General features: G+C 34.0%; 1 protein-coding gene across 1 annotated transcript; it reads left to right on the top strand.

The window, feature by feature from the left end:
* Positions 1-995: 995 nt before the first annotated feature.
* Positions 996-17,795, top strand: LOC132748300 (uncharacterized). The gene is made up of 11 exons (XM_060737877.1): positions 996-1,126; positions 2,836-3,556; positions 4,139-4,285; positions 4,976-5,105; positions 6,364-6,498; positions 10,310-10,392; positions 12,145-12,298; positions 14,587-14,799; positions 15,850-16,017; positions 16,440-16,679; positions 17,770-17,795. The coding sequence occupies exons 2-11, from the start codon at positions 2,894-2,896 to the stop codon at positions 17,793-17,795; spliced, it is 1,959 nt and encodes a 652-aa protein (XP_060593860.1). The 5' UTR covers positions 996-1,126; positions 2,836-2,893.
* Positions 17,796-20,219: the final 2,424 nt, after the last annotated feature.

Here is a 20,219-nt window from a genome sequence, read left to right as displayed (position 1 = left end):
TATTGTTTTTAAGATTATTATTAATGTATATGACAAGTTATATCGAAGGTATTTGTTTATCGGAATATATTTCACCAAGTGAGCACCAAAAGATGTATATGAAATGTTAACTTTTGGTGTTCACGAGGTGAAATATTTTTCGATCTTACACTAAACTAAACAAATTTTCTTACACTAAACTAAACAAAATTTTATTTTTATATTATACAAAGGAACGTTTAAAAATACATTTTAACCTTATACTAAATGAAAAGCATGCCAAATAATAATACAACGTGACGTCATTTATAGCATCACATCATAAAGTTGGTTTTCAGCACTGTGCACGCTGTTCACTTAAACAACCTAAGGGGCTTTAATTCCCAACAGTGAAAGTATCAAATTGATAATTTCATTGCTTAACACAGAGACATAGATAACATGGTATCTATGTCTCTGCTTAAAACAGTGAAATTATCAGTTTTATATTTCACTGATATATTTCTTTAAACCACCGAATAGCATGTAATAAGTATAAATGTTATATTCCTTTTTGTATATGTAAAAAAAATGCACTGAAATGTATTGCAAGTTAGAAATGAATATAATTTTTGTGAATAAGACAATTTTTCCCATATGTTTACATCTCGACATAATATGCCCCTGAGTGAATAATTTAATAAACGCCTTTAATAATCAATGATTGTATACATGTTCCTGTAAACTTGATACACAAACCAATCAATCCCCATGCATAGACAGACATTAGACAGATCCTTCCATCAGACAATAAAGTACAGTTTTTATCCTATAATCTTTCCTTGCATGCTGAGACCGATATTCATAATGAGATATTTTTGAAACTCGGAAAAGCGTATACTTTAATTTCTAATCTACTGTATAGTATGTTCACAAAGAGAAACAGGAAGCGACCGGACAGGCGAATTGTATATTTATATATTGATATATTTAGTAGTGTTCAGCTAAAAAGAGTTTCATGCGGAATACCTCGAATCAGGCAAAACCCAAAAACATGTAAAAAGTTGGTGAAATATATTTTTTTCTATCTTTTATCACCGTTTGTGTCGATTATAAATATAATAATTAATTTATCTACACGGAATGTATCATCTGTCTTGTTCCTGAGGTCAGTGTTACATGTACAGAAATCATAGTGTACAGCCGATTTGTAGACGCTTACCTTTTTTTGATTTCTACTTTCGGTTTTAAGTAGGGCATAACACCAAAATCCATGTTTTAAAATCCTAACCATAATCAGCAACTTTCTAACACTAAACCTACTGGGATCCTTCAAATTACCGGACAAAATATGAAGTTTTTATCTGTAACTTTTATTTAAAATAATAAAAAAGAATGGAATTTTACCCAAATAATTTTGAGTTCTTAATGCACATAAACATTCCATTATCAAACATGAAATAAAACATTTGACCATAGAAATGCGTCTTAAAAGTAGGTCATTATAAGAGGAAAAAAATTGTGTAAACAATTCAATTTACCGGACTTTGAATTTAAAAAATAATTGAAGTTAAATCTTTAGTTTAAACTATCAGCAAGGAAACTATCACTAGTTATTGCCCTATAATAATTTTTATTTTTAAAGTTTGTCCGGACTACTTCTCTTATACCACTAATGCAATTTCAATGAAACTTTACAGGATTGATCTGTAGCGCAAGTCCTTGCATATATTGCACGGGTTTTCCGGTTGAATGATTTTTGGCCGAGTTATGGCCCTTTGATAAAAAGGTGTTTTTTTCTGTGTGTTGCCAGATACACAAAAGCTTGTCCGGACTACTCCTCATAAACTACTGGTGCCATTTTATCCAAACTTTACAGGAATGATCAGTACCAAGTGTAGTTGTGCACTGTCCGTCTGTATGTCCGTCTGTCACAAAACTTGTCCCAACATGAAATTGGCCATCATGAGGCGACACATGTCATCACTGATCGCTCTTGTTTTTTGCATATATAACTGCCGAAAAATGTTTCATTTTAAGCCTGTAAGCAAAGTTGTTTACAAATTGCTCCCGGGTATGTAAGGGGAGCTACTCACGGCGTCCCAACAAGTTTAACATGCAATGCTTTAAATTCTGTGGTCAATATTTTAGATCTGTATATTAAGAAAAAGCGACGTATTTTAAACTTGTGTTGCAAGAGTTGCTCCCCTTTTCTACTCACCGGAAAGAAAACAATGTCAAACAAAAGTAAATCTTACAGTGGTAAGTGGTGTGTTAAAATATGCATTGGATTCGTTTTTGTTTCTCCTCATTTGTGAAGAAATAAAATTCCCCCTCCTATTGCATTTTCCCCCCTCCAAACGGCACTGACCCCCTTCCCGGAAAAGTGAGAAAAAAAACACTGCAGACTGTATGATTTTTGAATCGAAGCAAAAAATAAAGCACTATTCAGCAGTAATAGTTTTTGTCCGGTAAACTGATTGTCCTGTAAATATTTAGGATCCCAGTACTGTATCTGTAGAAGTCATCTGAGTGATGTTTAATTTAAAAGGAACATATATATTGAAAAAATAATTTTTTTTTTTGTTTTTTTGTTCTTTTAATACTAACTAAATCCAAAATCTGTCCCTTCAGTACATGTATTTAAGGTGATTCAGCATTGTCAGCCATGTGTGTTTTCACTTAGTGGGTGAAAAGTGAAAGTAGGCCAAAATTCATATAATAAAAAAGCTCAGAATGTAAATAACAATTTGCAATGACACTTCCAAGTCTATGTTTCAAGGACTAACATGCATGTAAACAAAAACAAAAATGATGATGGGCTTTTAAAGTGAAACACAAGTAAGAGTTTTATGCCTATCATTTCTTAATTTTCAGGAAGAAAGGAAGGTTTCTTGACCAAAAAACGTGTTTACAGTAATACAAAGCTTACACGATGTCTGACAGTACAGAAAGCTCAGCATATTTTTACAGAATAATCTCTCTTGTTGTTGATGTGGGCACTGAAACTTTGAGAGATATTTTTTACTGGAAAGTGCCGAAATTAAATGTTGCCACACTGTTTGCAACTCCTGAAGTTCAGTCTGAATTTAAAAGACTGAAGGGAAAAAAAGCCTTGACAGAAGTCCAGTATGCCAAAGTTACAAATAAACCTGATCCTGACACATATGATATTTCTTTGTTAACTACACTTCTTACAAATCAGAAAATTTGTAGAATAAGTAAACCAAAAGATGGTTGGGGGAAAGTTCCGGATCCATCAGACATTTCTTTAGGAGCGGATCTACTACGGCTGAGGGAAATAAGAAATGAAATTATTGCACATCGCAATAAGGCGCAATTAGAAGTAGAAGACTACAAAAAGATTTGGGGTAATGTAGAAATTGTTCTTTTACGGTTAGCTGCTAATATTGATGCATCAGAAAAAGACAAAGTCAAGGAAAAGATCAGGAGTGCAGAGACTCGAGTGCTTGAACCATTCCATGATAGGGAGAAGAAGTTGCTGCAGGTGTTTATTGAGTGGCAGAAAGAAGACAATAAGAAAACTGAAGTACAGCTGTCCGATATATCAAATAAATTAGAAAACCTTCACTTAAAGGTAAAGTGAAGTTTTGGAGTTTCAGTAGGGCAATAATTTCTGTAAAAAAATGTTATAGCTAGTAGATATTTCCAATGTAATTTTGTAGTTCCCTATGATGATTTGACTTTTTGCATATTTAAGGTTAAAGGTCAAAATAAATTAAAGATAAGAACCAATATAGTTAACAATTGGGACAACTTGATGATTATTACTTCCTTCTCCCAAGATTAATGGAAATGGTGAAAGAAAGTTGAGATTGTACAATTTATTCAACCTAGAACATTAGCTACACAGTATCTGACTTATATATATAAACTTTTTTCCCCATACAATGGTGACTTTTCTAGTACAAGGTTTTGATGATCATGGTCATCTGAGAAAGGGTTAACTAACATGTAACTTCTTAATATGACAGAGACATTTGACATATGAATTTGCAAAACTTCGAGAAGCTGAATTATATCAAAAAATATTTGACTTGAATATTGTATTATATAATTTTGCAGATGTTATGATGGCTGTCAGCAAAGTAAATATTAGATTGGCAGATTGATATATAATAATATGTAATGATATATTCATATAGAATGACTTATATAGGTTGACGGTTTGAAAACTCCAGCAGATGAAACAGATGCAGCACGCTCAAATGTCACATCGGAAGACACTCTGTCCTCTATTCAGTCTCAAGTTAGCAGTGTTCTTGAGAATTTGGGCAGCATTGCTACACAAGATGACGTCAGTCAGGTTTGTTTTGAAGTCAATCTTTAAACCAGTTAAATTTCTTAACCGTTTTCTGTTTTTAGCTCGACTATTCACAGAATAATTGAGCTAATGCAGTCACCCATTTGTCGGCGTCAGTGTCGGCGTCCCTGTGGTTCAGTTTTTGCGTGTAAGCTGGTATCTCATAACATGATTAGTACAAGTCCCATAACTCTGATTTGCTTTTTTTTTTCATAATTATGCCCCTTTTTCAACTTAGAAATTCTTGGTTAAGTTTTTGCGTGTAAGCTGGTATCTCCATAACTACGGAAGGGAATGGATTGAAACTTAACACACTTGTTCTCTGTGATTATGATTGGCACAAGTCCCATAACTCTGGGGATCTGATTTTCCTTTTATGTCTATAATAAAAACTTAAAAAATCTTCTTTTAAAAAACCCAAAAAGCTAGAGCTTAGATATTTATCATGAAACATCTTCTAATGGGTTTCTACCAAGTTGGTTAAAAAAAAGCCCCTTGATTGAAATTAGCCCCGCCCCAAGGGCCTATATACAGGTGAGCGATTTCAGGGGCCATCATGGCCCTCTTGTTACAATTTATAAAGTTCTATATATGATGCAGGCCTTTCACTTAAAACACAACAACATTCAAAGGTGCTTTTAGATATGAATAGTCAATGTGTTTGTGACTTTTCTATATTTCTTTTCCTTGTAGATTCAAGCTAACATGAAAAGAATGGAAGACAATGTTAAAGCTATATCTGATTTGGTGAAAATATTGAAAGAGACGGTTGAAAAAAGTAACCATAATTTGGAAGAATTATCAAAGAATGCACATATCAGTGGTAACTATGGCTACTACTTTTAAATTACATTTTAATTTTTAATTTGACTATTTGAAGGTTTAGTGGGATTTTCCTACATGTACTTACCCTGACATCAGTGCAAGCATCAGTGTTATGCTTGATCATGCTTGATCAAAGTTCATATTTATATCTCATTCACTCTGACTTATCACATTAATGTCAAAATTGTAGGTCAGTATGCAAACCCAATTTTTTATACCATGTATAATCAATTTTAAATGAATTCTTCCCATAGAAGTTTCTGGTTAGGTTTTTATATGCAATTCTAACACGACCCGCATTTTTCACTATTGAATATAGAAGAACCGAAACTGTGTGTTATTATGCAACAGAGTCACAGTTTTAGAGATGTGACGTAATCATTATACATGTGTGTTATACAATCATGTAAAGAATCTGACGCGCTTAAAATAAATACGGAAACAAATCAGGCGCAATTTTTCATAATATCAGATACGGCAGCATTTATTTATTGATGTCGTGTTAGAATCGAAATAATATATTCAAATCGGTGATTTTATCGCTTGATAACATCACTGTTTGTCGTTCGGACGCGCATCATTATATCACTTGGGCTACGCCCTCGTGATATAATTCCTCGCATCCGAACTCCAAACAGTGATGTTATTGAACGATAAAATCACTGTTTGAGATATATTATTTCTTAAATTTAAAGCCACAATGTCAGAAAGTAACTTCATTTTGGATTTTTACTGAATATTGGCTCTTTGAGGGCTTACAAAATTTCAGGCTTTAACTAGGTGTTTGTTTCACTATCAAATAGTGAGAACTGTATATTTTGGTTTATACAGAAATTATTTATAATTTTGATTGTTTTAAATTACTTGTCGGACATGTAATTATTGTTAACCAATGGGCTATGCCGCCACTGTATATTTTAGTATATTGTCTTCATGAAAGCTCCTGTTAGAATTAAAACTGTGATGACTATGAAATGTTCAATGGTTGTCTACTTTTGATTGAAAGATTTTATTTGACTCTTCAAATAAATCTGCATTGGGGGTCAATCTTGTTAACATCAGATCATCGTTTTGGCTTTGCTACTCTTCGCTACCTAGCGGAAAGTGGTGGTGTGTTATTTAGGATATGATTTAAATGAGATTGCATTGGGGTGTATATTGCCCCGCCTTGAATTTGTATATAGCCGTTACACAATATCTATCAATTATACTCCCAATAGCAAAAGAGTTAAACAAAGTAGTGTTAATTTTTCAAGGGTGCCAGCCAATGTCTGCTATATTTGAAAGAGATCAGGGTAGACAGTTTGTACCAGACAGACCTAAAAAACCGAAGATAGAAAATCCACATGCAATGACAGACAAAGAAATTCTCGAATTGAGTAAAAAGATTGGTAAATATTTATTTCCTATACAATACAATACAGTACAATACATTATTATGTAAGTTTGAATATTTAAATCAACTCCAGTGTAAATTTAAACAAGGTTAGCTTTTAAAAAAGCTAGTAGCGACTCGCTTCGTAATTTCTTTCCAGGGGTGTGTTTAAATGTAAAAATGACAGTTCTGTTAGCTGAAGAGACTTCAGCGAACATCAAAATAAAAGTGACATATAAAGTTATGGAAGCCAGTTCTCTCAGTTTAACAAAAAGGAATATGAGTATATATGAAGATGCATGTAAACAGATAGAATGAAGTCCCTATGTCTATGCACATTTACTATATGGCCTGTTGATCTTGACCAGAAAAAAAATTAGATAAGTAGAATTCATAAAGATGTCTCTTTATACGAAGTTAAGTTGTAATATGTTATTTAGTATTGGAATGAGTGACAGACACAAGTCCTAAAGTAAACACATGTTGTCAATCAATTCAGCCAGAAAAGCCGGGATCCTATTAAAAAATAGGATCCTGGAAATTGACCAGTTCAAGAATATAGTTAATGAAAAGAGCAGGAAAAAATACAAAAGATGACCAACTTTCATGCAGATATCTAAATTTTTAAAAAAATTATAAAAGAAAAACTAAATAAAACTCGAAATCGAGTTCCGCGTTCCGCGAATCGAACTATATAAACATATAAGAGTAAAAATTCTAAAAAGTCGACAAAATTTTATGACTTTAAAAGATCATAACTTTTTTATTAGTAGAGATAAATTGAAAATTCAAACTGTTCTGTAATGGTCTCACTTAGATCTTTAATGTTAACATAATTGCATATACATATATATTACTTTAATAAATGGTCTGGGGTAAAAAATTAGTTTTCAGAAAAGCCGGGATCGTATTAAAATATAAAGAGATCCCAGGAATTGGCCAGTTCAAGAATATTGTTTTCAGAAAAGCTGGGATCTTATTAAAACATATAGGGATCCCGGGATTTGACCAATTCAAGAATATAGTCTTTGATTTTTCCAATTAATTAGGCATATAATTATAATTATTGTGATTTTGTTAATAAATAGCTCTTAATATATCTATATCCTAAGTTAAATTCATTTAACGTTCATTACATACAATAAAAAAACTTAACGTTTAATGGCCTTTCATTACGACAATTATCAACACAAATATTTCCTCTATATCTTATACGATCGCGGATCCCGGGCGTCCCGGATCCCGGCCAGTAAATACATACACTAAATACCGGAAAGAAATGACCGGAAAAAAGGAAAAAGAAAAAAATGCACAGAACCAGATGTCGTTAATGTTAATTAACCAAACGAAAACTTACTACAGAGAAAACAGGACTGGTGAAATCGCTAAATCAAAAGTCAGTGTAAATATTATTTATTGAAAAGAATCCATGAAAAACAAACATTTTAATCATCATTATATCTTTGCGCTCAAAACAATACTTGCTGCTTTTTAAAAATGGCGTGAAAATTGAAGGTTTTTTGACGCTATGTAAGATCAAATTTGATTGGCTAAATAATTTTGGATCCTAGCCCTGATAGATAAATTTTGTAGAAAGCTGGAAGCCAAGCTTCGATTAAATTTTTGGATGGATTCGGAGTTTTAGGTTGTTTCTCAGTAAAATCCTAGCGTAATACCGGCTCGCCGTGGCGCGCCGGCATAATTTATTGTTTTATAAAAAAACACAATGTTTCGACTTAAAAAGTTTTCATCAACAGTGTCAAAATGTAATAAATTTGTGTTTGTTATTGTTGAACAAAATGATATTACTTAGTATGGTTTTACTTACTGTTTAAGTAAATGGGCTTGTAATAATACTATTTATTACATGCTTTTCGGTGGTTTATAGAAATATATCAGTGATATAAAACTGGTAATTTCACTGTTTGAAACAGTGAAATTACCACTTTGATAATTTCACTGTTTTGAATTTAAGCCCCTTACGTTGTTTCAGTGAAATACCAGCGTGCACATAACTGGGTACCAACTTAATGACGTGACATCGTAAATGACGTCGCGTTGAATTAGTATTTGGCGCGCTTTTCATTCAGTATTAGGTTTGATGTCTTTTTAAAACGTTTCTTTGCATATAATAAAAAGAAAATTTGTTTAGTTTAGTGTAAGATCGAAATATATTTCACCTTGTGAACACCAAAAGTTCATATTTCACTCGTGGCTGCGCCACTCGTGAAATATACCTTTTGGTGCTCTCTCGGTGAAATATATTCCGATCTTACACTGAACTAAACAAATATCCTCTATATAAAACTGGACAAGTTGTTAATATTTTGATATGATGTGATTGAGATTTTGTTTGTTTCAGTTTGATTTATTATGATTTTTCTGTTTTCTTTTTAGCTCACCTTTCACTTTGTGACAGGGTGAGCTTTTGTGATCACTTTTCGTCCGGCGTCCGGCCGTCTGGCCGGCGTCCGTAAACTTTTACTTTAAATGACATCTCCTCATAAACCACCAAGCCAATTTCATCCAAACTTCACAGGAATGTTCCTTTGGTGGTCACCTTTGAAAATTGTTCAAAGAATTTAATTCCATGCAGAACTCTGGTTGCCATGGCAACCAAAAGAAAAAACTTTAAATGTCTTCTTCTAAAAAACCCAAAGAGCTAGATTTTAGATATTTGGAATGAAACATCTTCTAGTGAGTGTCTACCAAGTTTGTTCAAATAAAAGCCCTGGGGTCAAAATCGGCCCCGCCCCAGGGGGTCATTGATTTTCCCTATATGTATATAGTAAAAACTTAAAAAATCTTCTTTTAAAGAACCCAAAGAGCTAGAGCTAAGATATTTAGCATGAAACATCTTCTAATGGGTGTCTACCAAGTTTGTTCAAATAAAAGCCCTGGGGTCAAAATTGGCCCCGCCCCAGGGGGTCATTGATTTTCCCTATATGAATATAGTAAAACCTTAAAAATCTTCTTTTAAAGAACCCAAAGAGCTAGAGCTAAGATATTTAGCATGAAACATGTTCTAATGGATGTCTACCAAGTTTGTTCAAATAAGAGCCCTGGGGTCAAAATTGGCCCTGCTCCGGGGGGACATAGATTTTCCTTAAATGTGTATAGCAAAAACTTAAAAATCTTCATGGAAAAACCCGAATAGCTAGAGTTTAGATATTAAGCATGAAACATTTTCTAGTAGGTGTCTACAAATGTTGTTCAAATAAAAGCCCTGGGGTCAAAACTGGCCCTGCCCCAGGGGTGTCATTGTTTTTAAATATATGTGTAAAGAAAAAACTATAAAAATCTTCTTTTAAAAAACCCAACGAGCTAGACCTTAGATGTTTAGCATGAAACATCTTCTAATAAGTGTCTACCAAGTTTGTTCAAATAAAAGCCCTGGGGTTTAAACTGGCCCCGGTCTGGGGGCCCAATATACAGGTGAGCGATTTCAGGGCCATCTTGGCCCTCTTGTTTGTATTAAATGTACAATTTTATTATGATTGAAAGGTACTAAGATTATTTAAATATTTTATTTTATACATATATATTTCTACTCTGAATCGCAAAAAATATTGAATAAAAAAATGCTAATTGGTTATATGTGAGTCAAATTTTAGCTAATAAATTCATTACATTGCCATGGCGATGTCACACTAAAGTTTATTGCCTATATATAATATAATTTTAATTTAAAGAAGTGCAACACATATTTAAAAAAAACATGGTTGTGGCTGCAGTAGAACTCAAACCCTGAATCCCTCTATTGTGACCCAAACCTCGTAACCACTAAGCTACTGCTCTCCTTAAAATTTTGTTTTATTATCCAATAGGCTACGAGTGGGAATCTTTAAGAATACACTTGGACTTTACTGAGGCTCAGGGCCATGCCTTGAAATGGGCCTTTAATGATGATGTAAGTAAAATTTCCTTAAAAAAAGTTAATCTACACACATTCCATTATTTCCAATAAATGCAATTATTTACCTTTTCATTTACATTGTATTTTATTAAATTAAGACAATCTATATGATATATACACGTATATTGGTTGTCTTTAGCATACAGACAGTGGTTGTCATGGACAAGTTTTACTATATATGTTCTTTTCTGTATGGAACAAAAGGTACAGAAAGTGGTGGTCACTGTATATATATTTTTAGCTCACCTAAGCATGCTCAGGGTGAGCTTTTAGGATCTCTGGTCAAAAACTAGGTCACAGGAGCTAAAAAAAGAAAAGGCTTGTGAACACTCTAGTGGCTGCAGTTTTCATCCAAATATTCTGGAAATTTGTCAGGAAGGTTGTTTTGATGATTTCTAGGTCAAGATGTCCGGTCAAAAACTAGGTCACAGATTCTAAAAATAGAAAAAGCTTGTTAACACTCTAGCAGCTGCAGTTCTCATCCAAATATTCTGGAAATTTGTCAGGAAGGTTGTTTTGATGATTTTTAGGTCAAGTACAAAGATGGGTCATCTCCGGTCAAAAACTAGGTCACAGGAGCTAAAAATAGAAAAAGCTTGTTAACACTCTAGTGGCTGCAGTTTTCATCCAAATATTCTGGTAATTTGTCAGGAAGGTTTCTTTGATGATATCTAAGCCAAAATCGAAGATGGGTCATGTCCGGTCAAAAATTAGGTCACAGGAGCTAAAAATAGAAAAACCTTGTTAACACTCTAGTGGCTGCAGTTTTGATTCAAATATTCTGGAAATTTGTCAGGAAGGTTGTTTTGATGATTTCTAGGTCAAGTTTGAAGATGGGTCATGTCCGGTCAAAAACTAGGTCACAGGAGCTAAAAATAGAAAAAGATTGTTAACACTCTAGCGGCTGCAGTTTTGAGTAAAATATTCTGGAAATTTGTCAGGAAGGTTGTTTTGATGATTTCTAGGTCAAGTTTGAAGATAGTTCATCTCCGGTCAAAAACTAGGCCAAAGGAGCTAAAAATAGAAAAAGCTTGTTAACACTCTAGTGGCTGCAGTTCATCCAAATATTCTGGAAATTTGTCAGGAAGGTTGTTTTGATGATTTCTAGGTCAAGTTCGAAGATTGGTCATGTCCGGTCAAAAACTAGGTCACAGGAGCTAAAAATAGAAAAATCTTTTTAGCACATTAGTGGCTGCAGTTTTGATCCAAATTACCTGGAAATTGGTCAGGAAGGTTGTTTTGATGATTTCTAGGTCAAGTTTGAATATGGGTCGTCTCCAGTCAAAAAATTTGGTCACATTGCCCAAATATGGAAAACATTTTTAACACACTAGAGGTCACATGTTTGACTCAGTTGTCATCAAACTTGGCCAGGATGCTTGTCTAAGACATTGCTTGGATGTGGTTGATGGGCCAGGGGAGGGATCTAGGGCCATCATGGCCCTCTTGTTATATAATACTACACGTTTGTAACATCGTTTTTCATTGGATAATCATGACATTTATATAGTTTTATATACATAAATGCTGTCAATTTATTAAAAAACCTTATACTTTCCTCTTAAAGGAAGTTTGCTGTATTATAAATTTCTTTTAAAGATTCTTTACAGGTTATATGGCCGTATATGAACAGTTGTTTGCAATATAATTCCCCTAGTGTCTCTGGTTTTATATAAAATCAACTGTTAATATATATGGCCATATAACCTGTCCAAAATTTTATAACCAATTTCATATATGTAACAGGTGCAGGTTAGGATATACCAGATGTTAAAGGGATGGCATGATGTGGTGGTCGATTGTGGAGAGAATCCTAAGAAGCTACTTGCTGCAGCATTTGTGAATGCCAGTACAAACTACCAAATGGCTTACAGCATTGTGCCTAAACAGCAGTTTGATCGTATGACATCATTATGGATTTTTTACATCTTTTACCGCATTAACAATTATGTTACATTTTCTTTAAGGTTTTTCAAACTGTGCCAGGGTGAGCTTTTGTGATGGCTTTTAGTCCGGCGTCCGTCCATCCGGTGTCCGGAAACTTTTACTTTAAATGTCATCTCCTCATAAACCACTAAGCCAATTTCATCCAAACTTCACAGGAATGTTCCTTTGGTGGTCACCTTTGAAAATTGTTCAAAGAATTCAATTCCATGGAGAACTCTGGTTGCCATGGCAACCAAAAGAAAAAAACTTTAAATATCTTCTTCTAAAAAACCCAAAGAGCTAGAGCTTAGATATTTGGCATGAAACATCTTCTAGTGAGTGTCTATCAAGTTTGTTCAAATTAAAGCCCTGGGGTCAAAATTGGTCATCTCATGGATGAAAAACTAGGGCACCGAAGCTAAAAATAGAAAAACCTTGTTAACACTCCAGCGGTCGCATTTTTGCCTCAATCATCATCAAACTTGGTCAGGATGCTTATCTAGTTGAAAGCTTGGATGAGTTCCAACATGGGTCATCTTGGATGAAAAACTAGGTCACAAGAGCTAAAAATAGAAAAACCATGTTAACTCTCTAGCGGTCACATTTTTGTCTCAATCATCATCAAGCTTGGTCAGGATGCTTGTGTAGGTGATAGCTCGGATGATTTCGAAATGTTACTTCAATATTTCTTTTTAACGCGACTTTTTTCGAAAAGTCATCGATTATGTCCAATCCGACTGAACCGATGATCGATTAGGACAAATTTCATCCGATTTCCATCACTAGTCTAGGTGATAGCTTGGATGAGTTCGAACATGGGTCATCTCGGATGAGAAACTAGGTCACAGGAGCTAAAAATAGAAAACCTTCTTAACACTCTAGTGGTCACAATTTTGACTCAATTGTCATCAAACTTGGTCAGGAAACTTGTCTAGGTCATTGCTGGGATTAAATCGAACATGGGTCATTTCGGATGAAAAAGTAGGTCACCGGAGCTAAAATAGAAAAATCTTGTTAACGTTTTAGCGGTCACATTTTTGACACAAGTGTCATCAAACTTGATCAGGATGCTTGTCTAGGTACTTGCTCGGATGAGTTCAAACATGGGTCATCTTGGATGAGAAACCAGGTCACAGGAGCTAAAAATAGAAAAACCTTGTTAACCCTTTCCCCCATGAGCATATTGTGAAAAATGGCCGTTTTCACTGAAAAGCCTCCTGTTACAAGTTCAAACTGCTATGAAACTATGAAAAATGCTTCAATACTAATCAAACTTGGCACAAATGTTGACTGGACCATTGCCTTTGTAACGACATTCTCCGTCTTAAATTTCCTGTTACCATGGCAACGAGGGGGCATCTCAAAATTGCCAAAAATCACTATTTTGCCTCGATTTTTTCCATCAAAATTTATTTCAAAGTGCTGCAACTTTTCAAGGGATTGAGATAGAGTCAAAGACTTTTCAGCGCTGGTTACACGTTACATTATGATTGACCTGGAGTCATTTTTAGCTTCTCACAAGTCCAAAATTTTCTTGGCGATGAGGGGGACTCCGCCCCCCTTCAAACCCCCCCTAACAGAAGGGGGCACATCCCCCTTCTGGCAACCCCCTGATGTATCTTTTGGATGGGGGGCGGCGCCGAAGAAGTGCTCAATTTTTTTAGCAACATTTCTCAAACGAAAACATGTGTTTGGGGCCCAAATAGGACATTTTTTCACTCTTTGAGGCCTAAAAAAAGGGGGGGGGTCTAAAGCGCGTTGTTTCGCGTATATATGGGGTAAAGGGTTAACACTCTAGTGGTCACAATTTTGACTCAATTGTCATCAAACTTGGTCAGGAAACTTGTCTAGGTCATTGCTGGGATTAAATCGAACATGGGTCATCTCTGATGAAAAACTAGGTCACAGGAGCTAAAAATAGAAAAATGGTTTGTTGTGTACACGATGTTTATTCCTTTTGGAGGCCACATTACATTTTTTACATTTTAAACAGACACTTGATATCAGTTAATTTTATTTTCTAACTTGGTGCAAATATAAGCAATATTGTATTGATTCGATTTAAAAAAATATAAATTGGTATTTTTAAAATGATAGACAAATATAAATTGGTATTTTTAAAATGATAGACCATAGGAACCCTTAACTTGAGTTCTTGCTAACATTAGAACATGTATATGTCCTTAATATCTTGTTTGTGTGCCTTCTCAAAATAACTCTATTATAAGCATTTCAATTCGCCTTCCATTTTAATCATTCCAGCTAATGCAGAAGCTAAACCTGCCACTGTTGCGCGCATACAGAAAATATCATTCAGCAAGACTGGCTTTGACCAAGGTGACGTGTTTCATGATCGTCCTGGAAGTGGAGCTTCCTATAGGCCAGCTGGACCACCAGCTGGACCGTCATCCTTTAATGTGTATGGCGGAGATGTGACAATTGGAGGATTGGGTATGCACCAGCCTCAGTCATCAAGTAAGTGATACAGGGGACTGTTACTAAATTAAAAATTAGAAAATAAAAAGCCAATAACAGAAATTTGTGGGTAGGAAAAATTGGCTTTTGTTCAGAAAGAAAATTTCCACTCTTATTGTATAATTCAAGAAAAGTTCTAAGTCAAGGGGAGATAATTTTTAAATACTTGGTACTCAAGTTGTGAGCATAATTTCCAAATCATACCCAGATTCTTTCTTCTGTTCATTAAGTAGTAAATAAAAAGAAATGTTCTGTATCGATTATTAGCATCCAATCGTTGCTTTTGAATTGTACCATGTGACCAAAACTGACCATCCAATATATTTCCACATGGACAATTGAGTGCATTTGATGTTAAAGATAAAAGCTGTTAACAACAAAATTATCTGAATAAATTTTACATAAGATCGTTGAAGGCGTTTTACATAAACCAATCTGACTTATCTGAATAATAATGATCGGTTCTTGTTTGCGTGTCCTCGTTATGATTCATATAAAGAATAAACAGATTATTAAACAATGAACAGGTACAATTCTTGAATATGTTTGGACTCCGACACACTCACCTGGTGGCGTCCAATATTGTTTCACCAGCTGTGTACGAGTTCAAATATATTCACGTGTTGTACCCTTCGATGTTAAATAACCTGTTATCATTCAGACTATTATTCAAGCCTTTAATCATTCAAATGCATTGTACTTAATCACTGGGGTTGACCTTCTTGATTATATTCCTGATCATTTGAACTCAAAACATGTCTTATTCAGAATTCTACAACCATGCACTCATGGCTGAGTGGTCAAGGCTTTAATCTAGTGTTCTAACAATTGCTATATGTGTGGGTTCAAGCCCAGTCAGGTTTCTTTGTCAAGAAAATTTACACTCATTGCTCAGTACTGTTTGGTTCCAGAAATAGATTCAAAGATGTGTCTATTACTCATCGCTTCCTACACTGTCCAACTGAAATCAATTCTGTATAAACCAACATACTCAAAATTTATAGCTTTTTTGTACTTATTTCTGTATTTTGATAATTGTTCTTCAAATAGGTTCAAGTAATGTTGCATCAGATAGTTTTGATGGGTCCGGCAGTAGAGATACAAGCTTTGGTTCTGTCAACATACATGGAGGAAAAGTTGCAATATCAAATATGGCAATGGGACCCGCTACACAAGTCAGTGGCTTTCCAAGCTATAATCAATTGCCTACTGTAAGAGGTATGTATGTAATAACAAATATTTTGCTAGTTCACATAAATCATTAAAGATTGTTTGCTGTTAACTTTCAGAATATTTAAACTGTTCTTCACCTAAGCCAATCTGTAAAAAGCTCTGTCTTCCTTTCTTCCTGTACTTACATGATCTAGATTAAGTAGTTACTTTCTTCGCTCATGATTCAAAGAACTTTCGAGTCCAAGTTGATCAGGCAACCACCTGCTAAAGGCATCAAGCAAAATTGCAAAGGTGTACCTTTTGTCTACTTTCTCGAAAAAACTTAAATGTGGCGTTGATGGTGGAGATGTGACTGAAAACACTTCTAAAAACATTCATATTGAGCTTGAATAAGCAAGTCAGTAAGTTATTATTTGTATAATGTGCTGTGACATTGTTTGAAATAACCTATGTTTAACTTTTTCTAGGAGAAATGACGAGCATTGTGCCAGACGTCGGTAAACCACAACATGGAAGTTTTCTATCCTCCGGTCAGCCGTTTAAGAAAGAAAATGACGATACGCTAAGCCAAAGCATGGTAGCTGCATTAGGTGAACAAATGAAATCAGTAGGAGCTCTCATATCTGCCGGTAACATCGTAGGAACTGTCTTTAGGGTCGGCACCAAGTATGTGATGACGGCATCACATGTCGTGTCCATGGTGATAGGTAAAGTATTGGGAATACAATTTTTTCTGTCAACAACTTTCAAAAAAAAAAAATTGAAGATGGTCATTCATTTTAAATTTATACATCCTAAGTAGATATAAATAAATGTTTTCAGTCCATAGTTATACTTGATTTGAATGACCATATCTCCCTAATTTAGATAAAATTTCTCAGGAATAATGCTTATGAGGATGTCAAGAAAAATTGTATTTTGCACAAGTCAGTAACAAGAGCTAAAAATACATTTTCACAATGAAATTAAATAAATCTTCTTCTTAGAAACTATCATGCCTACATGATATTCTATTATTCATGAGAGTCAGTTTTTTTTCTTCTTAAGGTTTCAGTTGATTAATTACATTTACATTTTGTATGCATTAAATTACTTAATTGTTAAATATGCATGTGAATGTAAAGTGGATAGTGAGAGTATTTATATACAAAAATTTGATAATTTGACAAAACATTGGCTTATTTCAAAATCAATTTACACAACTACAATTTTAAAACTTAAGCAATTGTACTTAGATAAATGACTTACAATGATAATGACCCTTTGGTCTTGTGAAAAATATTTAAATTAAAACCTATTTTGGTCTCATAGAAAGGTTTTAGACAAAGTAGTTTGTTGATGAAGCAATTGGAAAAGCAAAGATGAGTGTAAAAATAAGCACAGAATGTTTGAAGGATATATATTTTTTTAAATCTTCAACATTTTAAAGGGTCTGTACTGAGTTTGTTTTTTTTTTATTTGAGAGAACTGGAAATATATTTTTGAGAATAATGTTCTATTTGATGTAAGGCTTGACAAATAACTTGTGTGCAAAATTTTCAGATCATTTTCTCGCTCCATTTTTTCTAATTTGAAAAATGACCAAAAATTGTAAAGTGTTTAAATTGAAAAGTGTACTCAAATCCGGTTTTAAAAATGAATAAAAGTATGATTTTCAATTTATCTCTAAGGATATTTCTTAGTTGATTTTTATGCATGTCTCTCTGTTTCACACATCCCAGTTGATCAAAATATCAAGATGTCGGCTTTTGGACCTCAGTGGAGGTCCTTTATTTCAATATAATTTGTTTGTTTCAGACCCTCATAACAACAGGAAATCGTGACTTCAGTCGGCTTGAAAGTAATGACACTTATATAAACTTCAACGAATCATTAATTTCACCATGTGTTACCGTTTACAAAGTGAGAAAAGAATTTATCGAAAATAAAGAGTTAGATGTAGCAGTTCTTAAAATCGCAGGAGATACTCTAAGTGGTTTACCAATGAAAATGAACCTATGTGTGAATGATATAAGTGAAATACGCGTCACAAATGTGTCGCTGGTTGGCTATGGTCATCCTTCAGGTGTGATGAAGAAACATTTAGATCCAAAATGTAAGATCATAGCTCCGGATTCAGACAGATTGCGGGCTGCACACGCTTTTTCTCAACAAAATTTTGATTTGTGTAGGGCAGTTATACGAGAAAATGGAGGGAACCCTGATATTGTAAACAAAGGTTACCTTGGCTATAATCTACCATCCAAATTGTTGTTTGACTGTTTCATGGAACACGGGGCTTCAGGAGGTCCAGCATTAACAAATAATAATGAAAGGTCGGTCCAGGTGGTTGGACTTTTGACACATGGCCTGCCCGAGTTTTACTTCTCTCTTCCAGACCTAATAAAATCAAACTTTCCAAATTGTCACCGTCTTGAAGCAGGAACAAAAATGAAAGACATCTTTGAATGGATGAGGGGCACACAACATGAAAATATTGTTAAAGATATTTTTAATCTTTAAATGCATTTGGACCTTAAGAAAATAACCTTTGTTACCCTTCCTACATGTACCTTCTCAAAAATATCACTGCTACCCAAACATTTATTGCTAAGCAAAAAAAGCTATGGTTGTAAATAAGTAACAAAAAAACCGATATATGGTAAAATAAATTTTGCATGGTTTCCGGGGGGGGGGGGGGGAAACAAAGATAATTTAACAACATGTAGTTCCATGCTATTAAAGTAAATTAGAACTCTCAAATATTACAAAAGTTTGTGTAGTTATATTATCCTTGAGAATGAATTAAAATAAGAATAAAAATTAACATGTTTTATCCCGATATCTGATTATTTTGATGTGTATTGATTGTAAATTTGGAGTGTAATATTCACTTCTGCATATAAATGAAAGATTAAACGTAGTTGTACTTTATATGATGTGATTAATGAATTATATGACCTGATTATAATATGTTACCACAGACACTATCACCTTTATGTTACCTTTACTAGTGATTTTTAGTCCCTAAGACGTTAACATTGTTTTAAGTCATGCCATAAAAATTGGTTGTTATATGTAACCGACAACTGTATTTCTGCCCCCACCCCCACCCCTATCTAAGGGAAGGGCAGGGAAATGAATAAATTACCAAAATATCTATGGTTATGTCCCAACTTGTAGTATATATCATGAGTTATAAAGATTTTTTGACAGATTATATGGCCCTATATAAAAGGTTGTTTGGAAATATAACTTGAGCCGCTAGGCGAGGGTTATATCGCAAGTAATGGTTTATGTATGGTCATATAACCTGTCAGGAATACATGTAAGGAATTTTATAATACAGCAAACTTCCTTTTTTAAGAGAAAAAATGAGATTCCTTTATAAGTTGACAGCAGCCTTGTATATAAAACTATATAAACGTCATGATTATCTAATTAAAAGCGACGTTACATGTATACGTGCAGTATGGTAATGGTTTTGAATGGGGATTTTGCCAGCTGATGACTAACTGCTTGAAGGGGCCTTTGCTAATAGTTTGAAAGTAAAAGCAAAATTCATTCCATTGCATGTGATAGGGAAGTGAGAGATCTGTGGATATCATTGACTATCTAGTGCTTTCACTGCTTGTATCACTATTATATGTATACATATGTTTACTTATTTCTCAATGTCAGAACCACAATTTTGCTATTTACAACACCTTAATCAATAAGTTACCTTTTCTGTATTTTATGTTGAAGGTGTGTGTGTAATTCCTGTTGCTATGTTTTTTTTAAATATTTGTTATGTCATGTGTGTTAATATTATAAAAATAACACATGGGTTTGTGGGTAACAGTAAAAAAAATCATCCCTCGTGAAAATACTTTTACCCTCGGCTAACAGTATTTTCACAAGGGTGGATTTTACTGTAACTCATTAACCCATGTGTTATTTATTTTATAACCCCAAACAAATCATCCCAAAAATTTTAACAATTAAGTTGAATAACTTGACTATCCTTACCTTGCAAGTTGAAAAAAATATATAAAACATGTGACCAGATTTTTATACTGTTAAAAAGTACTGTGACAGTACAAATTTCTTAGTCACGTGGTACACTTGCTAAAACAGTATCAATAACTACCAGTGGCCTATAGGAAATTAACATTACAAGAAGTGAGGGGTAATAAAATTTATTCTTGCATGTCAGACAGGATTATCTACCGTTTACACCGGTGCTAGAAAAACCCTGTCTTACACCCCCATGTAAAACAAGTCGC

The sequence above is a fragment of the Ruditapes philippinarum genome, unplaced genomic scaffold (genome assembly GCF_026571515.1).
Source record: "Ruditapes philippinarum isolate M1 unplaced genomic scaffold, ASM2657151v2 ctg6029_1_1_1_1, whole genome shotgun sequence".
Classification (NCBI taxonomy): Eukaryota; Metazoa; Mollusca; class Bivalvia; order Venerida; family Veneridae; genus Ruditapes; species Ruditapes philippinarum.
This window is presented reverse-complemented; position numbering and strand designations above follow the sequence as displayed.

Excerpts from the sequence above, each read along its gene's own strand:
- LOC132748300 (XM_060737877.1), top strand. The coding sequence starts at position 2,894 with ATGTCTGACAGTACAGAAAGCTCAGCATATTTTTACAGAATAATCTCT. Across the intron at positions 10,393-12,144 it reads AATGGGCCTTTAATGATGAT|GTGCAGGTTAGGATATACCA; the intron begins GTAAGTAAAATT and ends TATATGTAACAG. Across the intron at positions 12,299-14,586 it reads GCCTAAACAGCAGTTTGATC|CTAATGCAGAAGCTAAACCT; the intron begins GTATGACATCAT and ends TAATCATTCCAG.